This window comes from Phoxinus phoxinus, assembly GCF_949152265.1.
Source record: "Phoxinus phoxinus genome assembly, chromosome: 4".
Classification (NCBI taxonomy): Eukaryota; Metazoa; Chordata; class Actinopteri; order Cypriniformes; family Leuciscidae; genus Phoxinus; species Phoxinus phoxinus.
The window spans coordinates 14,919,032-14,925,490 of record NC_136879.1 but is presented as its reverse complement, the minus strand read 5'-3'; the positions used below and the strand labels follow the sequence as shown (position 1 = coordinate 14,925,490).

Below are 6,459 nucleotides of genomic sequence, written 5' to 3'. Positions count from 1 at the left end.
TGTAACTACATGAAACAAGAGGGTAACAAGCACCACTACTTGAAACAAGAGTATCTTTCCCCAATATTAAAGCATAAGTTGCAATAGTTTTAGTTTTCAGTGGACTTTTGTTAAAAATAATTACTGTATAAATATATAGATCTGTACCCTGTAATTTTTAAAAAAGCCTTTTACAGTTTGTATTGGTACACCATTACTACAAAAAGGTATGTAGTGTATGCTCTTGCTAAATTGTAAGATTGTTGTATCATAATAGTAGAATAAGGACCCCTTAGTTCTATAATACTTACAGTATAAATATTTTTTTATTCTACTGGTTGTTACCCCTTTATTCCCCAAACTTTACATATTGTTCCCTTATACTTCCATGTAAGTACTTTATAGGTACACTATAAATCCCGAAAGTTACTGTAAAATCGGTTTAGTTACGCATTACTTTCCGTGCTGAAATCTAAAGCGTTGCCAATTATTGTTGTACCGCTGAATTTATGCTGCAAAGCAATTAAATATAATACATTTTAAGTATGTCATGCTTTTTAATTTTAGATCATTTAGATTAATTTGAAGCCATCATATAGTCTTCTCAAATCAGTGTCAATTGGGTGCCCACTGTTCCCAAAATAATGTGAAAAATTAACTAATGATGGAAAATGTTGAAAAGCTGTGCTTAGTAAAAGGACACCTGGGATATAGCTATATTAATTTAATTTAATGTTTTAATGCAGCAGTTATGATGAATGTTGGATAATGTATCTGGTAAAATTATGCATTTAATTAATTCACCCATGAAGAGCATCCCGTTTTAAAACAGAAATAGTGGCAGACTAATGTCTATTACTGTATTGAGGGGTGTCCATCTCATTTAAGTGTAAAATAAATAGTTCATCTATATCAAGTAAAAGTTAAATCACTAATTGTTTCAAGCAAGAAAATACAGTCCCAACAGTCTTACAAAAAAATGAAAACACTGCCTGAAAAGAATGCTGTGACTAATTGTGATCCAATTTAACAAGCACCAAATCCCCATGCAATGCTGAGGGAGGGGAAGATGGAGGATTTAAGAGCAGGGAAGAGTTCGCGCAGTGGTATGGAAAGACAGAACAGGACAGATAGATAAGACAGACTGTTTCATGGGAGTACAGAACTTTAAACTAAATATGAAAAACAAACTAATTTCTTCTTGATTTTTTATGCTTAATATGTCCGGATAGGTAATGTATTGTCATTGTTTTGTATATATTTCAAACGTTTATATTTTCATGTGTTTGACATTTGACATTTTATTTTTGAAGGTCTGTACTACACACTTTAAAAAAGCAGAATGGGTGACCAATCCAGTAACGTCTCTTTTACTAGTTTCCAGTTGATTGGATTCACAGATCTTAAAGGGTACCGGCCTCTACTCTTCATTCCTTTTTGCATAATCCTAATCTATACATCATTTGCTAATGGCATTTTGATTATTGTCATTACAAAACATAGAAAACTGCATGCTCCCATGTATATTTTAATTGGACTGATTGCAGTTTTGGGTTTTTGTGTGCCGATTTACTTTATTCCAAGGATGTTGGTGGGTTTTTTGTTGGACTGGAATACAATTACACGACATGAATGCCTAATACAAATGTTTTGTATGCATTTTTCCGGTTGTTTTCAGTCCAGCATATTGCTTGGGATGGCTGTGGACCGATATTTTGCTATTATTTATCCTTTACGTTACAATGATTTTGTAAATATGACAAACTCACTTGTTTTCTCTGCAGTTCTTAGCATTCGTAACGCAGTTGCCATTATTGCCATGGTTGGTCTAGTTGTGCCACTTACTTTTTGTAGAACAAATATGATTTACCACAGTTTCTGTGAGCATACATCTGTTGTCAATCTAGCTTGTAATGATATTTCTAAAAACTATTTAGCTCTTACAGTGGCTTTTGGTGTAACATCCGCTGATTGTTTTGTGATATTCTGCTCTTATGTCATAATTTTTGTAGTTATATTTCGCTCTCCTTCAGGTGAATCCCGCCACAAAGCCATTCATACATGCACCACACACATAATGACCATAGTAATAGCCTATATCAGTGTTACTGCTGCATTTGTCGGGTATAGAGTAGCTACAATACCCCGAGATATCCGTATCTTAACAAGCTCACTGTATCACCTTGTTCCTGCAATATGTAACCCTATTATTTATGGTCTCAGAACCACAGAAATTAGAACTCAAATTGTGAATTTGTTTAAATTGAATAAAGTTACTTCATATTGATTGTCAAATACACAGCATTTAAGACATTTGTAATACGAGTTTTGTCATTATCTTTTGCAAAATTGTCGATTAGCTTTTATTTTCTCCATCCAGGATGTCAAATCCAAGTCTGCAGAAAAACTCTTTTTTTTCTAGTTTGTTGTTCACCATTGTCATGTTTTATGTGTGTTTTCATTCATGTCTGTATTTCTGGTTTTGTGTTTTGCTGTCTGTCATCCTCAGTTCCCCCTGTTAGTCACCATAGTTACATATTGATTAGAGTTTGAGTTCAGGTGTGTCTAGTTCATTAGTTCCTCTGTCTTTCTGTTCAGGGTCAGTTCTATGGTTTTGACGACTTTGGATGTTATGTCCAAAGATTTCAGAGAATCTCCAGTGTTTTTTAAATGTTTGAGTTTGTTGAATAAGTTTAATAAAGAGAAGCTTCTGGATCCTGACAACTTCCTTTGTACTGCAACCAGCGATTTGTGACACATATGTGCCCGAGTTCATTCTACTCACAACTTGCTTTCTATTGGTATTAAGACTGCTGCTAGTTGCGTTGCACTAATTTGATAACTAAATGTTTTAAAAAAAATGTCCAATGAACTGCTTTATTATCATGCTCATGCACTGTATACTGTAGTTAATTTCCAACCAAATTGAATAAACATGAATGCATTCATTAAATTGTAAGATTATTGTCATGCATGTCTATGACTTTTAAACTACTGCTTGTGGTTGAGTAAGTTTAATGACTGGCAAAAGAAGAAAAACTTCACATACTTATTGTGTTATTGTGATTAACATTTAAAGAAATGCAAACCATGTTTAGAAACACTTAGTTTACTGATAATTACAACTACTTGATTGATAAAAGTAGCCTCAGCATATCCATAATCTCTTTATTCCCACAAAATTATTATCAATATGTATTATGAGTATCATCAACATGAATTACTTTTAGTTCTACCCATTTACGCAACAACAATTTACAACTAATTAAACATTTGACTTCACACAGCAATGACTTCACTTGTAAAACCCAACAAGTCAAGTTAAGATAACTCATTTCATTTGAGGACACCGATTACCTCAATTTAATTAAGTTTACAAAAAAACAATAGTTATGAGTACCCTGAACTTATTTTAATCGAGTCCACTAAAACAAGGATATTTCTTAATACACAATTAAACTTTACACTGCATTCAAATATCGTATATAGCTGAAACTTCACAACATTGAGTAAAAACAGTGAAATTACAAACTTTAAATTAACTGTTAAGCGCTTCCAGTTAAGGCGGGCATACACTGTGCGATGTATGTGTGATTTCAGCAAAAAAGCTGTATAGGAGAGCTTTATAGGACCTTGAGACCAGTATAAAGGCGGCTCAGCTTTTCCTGACTTTGTCACACTCACTCTACAGCGTAACTTCTGTATGGTGACTGGGCCTTCTTGCAAGAATAAATACTTTTAAAAGACAATTTGATTCAGAGTGTCTCTTACGCCGTGAAATTTTTGCCACAACAATAATTAAGTGATTAATTGAGTGATGACTGTGGATTCCTGAAGATAGCTGATGATAATAAGCAGATTCACGGAAGGACAGAGAAGCATCAAGAACAGAAACTACAACTGACTTCAGCCACAGCCTTAGATGAGGTCAACTGAGGATAACATACAATAAGTCTCTCAAGATCTCAGCAGAGAATGATTAATCATCTCCAAAAGCAGAACTACCTTACTAAGTTTACTTTATTTTTGTCATACATCTACAAAATGTATTAAGATTTAAAAGAGGTTTAGATGTTTTATTTAAAATAATAGTCGGTTTGACCCTTGACCCACACATAGCCTTATTTGATGATCTGATAAGAATCATTGATTATAGTAACCCTGTCTTTAAAACTGTATAATCACTGGAGTAGGTACTTTATTTCATTAAGTTCTTAGTAAGCACTAAAAGCGTATGTACATAGCCTGAATGCGATCTGGACATCATCCGCCATGTTGATATTATATGTGACCTACAAATGTAATAAGCGTGAAAACTTATTATAAAAGTATGTGCGAAAGGTGCACTAACACCTCATTGCATCAGTAACTGGATAACCCTAGTATTTTCCTCAGCGTTTTCAATGTGTGTAATGTCTGCACAAAGGAGACGTCGTGCAGCTGCTCGAAGATCTCACCTTTGGAGAAGATTATTGATTTTATGCTCTAAAAAAATGTAAGTAGCACTACTTAAGATTACCCCAGAATGAATTGCATTGCAAGCCCACCCCAACACGTGCACACAATAATAATTATAAATGCTGACTTATGAATTATATTACATATTTTCTTACTGAAAATTATATATTTTAGTAAAACAAGCAAAATGTAATTTAATGATGTGAATATGTCACAGGTCGGGGCGGGCCAAGCCAGACTGCACCCACCCCTGAAAACCGAGAACCACCTCGAGGAACGTGTCAAGAACCAGACAGACAAGGAAGTAAAAAAATAACAGGTTTCTTTATTAAGTTAAAAATGGTAAATTGGAAAAGTCCTAACTAAAATCTTCTTCTTGCCACCAGAGGCGGTTCAATAGTCTCTGGACCTCCTGAGACAGGAGGGGAGGAACAATCGTGGCGGGGCGGCGGCTCGTTGAAGGAGGATCAGGGGGAATACTCGCGCCGTCCAGGTAGGTCACTAGGTAAGTACTCCTTACAGGACTCAAGAGGGGGTCGTGGTCATACGAACCCCATTCGGGCTGGAGCCAGGTAGGTATGCAGATGCGGGGGCGAAGCGAGTCACTGGTGTTACTCCAGAGGTAGGTACTCAGGTGTGGGGGCCAGCGAGTCACTGGAACGATACAGCAAGGTTTAACTGTTCGACAGTATATGAAACATTCAGCTGAAATACCTTCTCTTTCCGTTTAGGGCAGATACTTCAAATGGAGGCGTGTGGAGACCACCAGGCGGGGAGGACACTTTGAGCGGGACGCTCACTTTGGCTGTGCACTAGAACAATACAGTACGGTTTTGGCTGTTCAACAGTATATGAAACATTCAGCTGACATACCTCCTCTCTTTCTGAACAGGGCAGAGGCTTCCAATAGGGGCGTGTGGAGACCACAAGGCGGGGAGGACACTATGAGCGAAACGCTCAACTTGGGCTGTGCACTGGAACAAGACAGTACGGGTTGGCTGTTCAACAGTATATAAAACATTCAGCTGACATACCTCCTCTCTTTCTGAACAGGGCAGAGGCTTCAAATAGAGGCGCGTGGAGACCACAAGGCAGGGAGGGCACTTTGAGCGAAACGCTCCACTTGGCTGGGCACTGGAACAATACAGCAAGACTTTAACTGTTCAACAGTTTATGAAACATTCAGCTGAGATACCTTCTCTTTTTCTGGACAGGGCAGAGGCTTCCAATAGGGGCGTGTGGAGACCACCAGGCGGGGAGGACACTTTGAGCAAATTGCTCCACTTGGCTGGACACTGGAACAATACAGCCAGGTTTCAACAGATCAATACAACAGTTCAACGGTACATGAAGCATTCAGCGTTAACGAAGCCGGGTCGTCTTGAAACAGGAAGTTGGGCGCTTGCTGTATCAAAACCCTTCCTTAAAGACAGCGGGTGGAAGACTGTAGGAGGAGAGTGCACGGCAGACTACTATTACTTCTCCACACAACAATTTCACTTCACAGCACAAACCGTGTGAATCGTCACTTCAGGCACTGCATCTCCACTCGTACACCGTGCATTCGGGCCAGCACTCACCCACCGGTCTTTCTCCCACCAGATCAGATCTCGTCTTTTGCCAGGGCTCGACTTCGCACCGGGGAAAGCAGAAGAACGGTGCAGCTATTGTCACATTCGGCAAGGAGAGGACAGAAGTTGGAGACAGATCAACAATTCACTCGGTGTACTAGTTCACTCGTGCCACACACTTTCCAAACTCTCAACACCACTTCAGTGTTAGTGCATATAAACAACAGATCCAATAGCCTACTCATCACTTTGCGTCCTTCCCACTGCTGACGTTATTCCTTGGGTTTTCGCTGACAAATCATTCACTCTCTTCTTTCTAGTTCTCCGCTTCGATCTTCGCCCGCTCCACAGCCCAGCCTCAATAAAAAGAACAACCCGCCGACAAACACAGTATCTCACGGGAGGAGAACCACACCTCAGTCTGCTTCCTCTTCGTTTTTAAAGCCCCATC

At 38.3% G+C, this 6,459-nt stretch overlaps 1 protein-coding gene across 1 annotated transcript; it reads left to right on the top strand.

The window, feature by feature from the left end:
• Positions 1 to 1,321: 1,321 nt before the first annotated feature.
• Positions 1,322 to 2,266, top strand: or55c1 (odorant receptor family 55, subfamily C, member 1; the record flags this gene model as incomplete). The annotated part of the gene is made up of 1 exon (XM_079610661.1): positions 1,322 to 2,266. The coding sequence occupies one exon, from the start codon at positions 1,322 to 1,324 to the stop codon at positions 2,264 to 2,266; it is 945 nt and encodes a 314-aa protein (XP_079466787.1).
• Between the last annotated feature and the right edge of the window lie 4,193 nt (positions 2,267 to 6,459).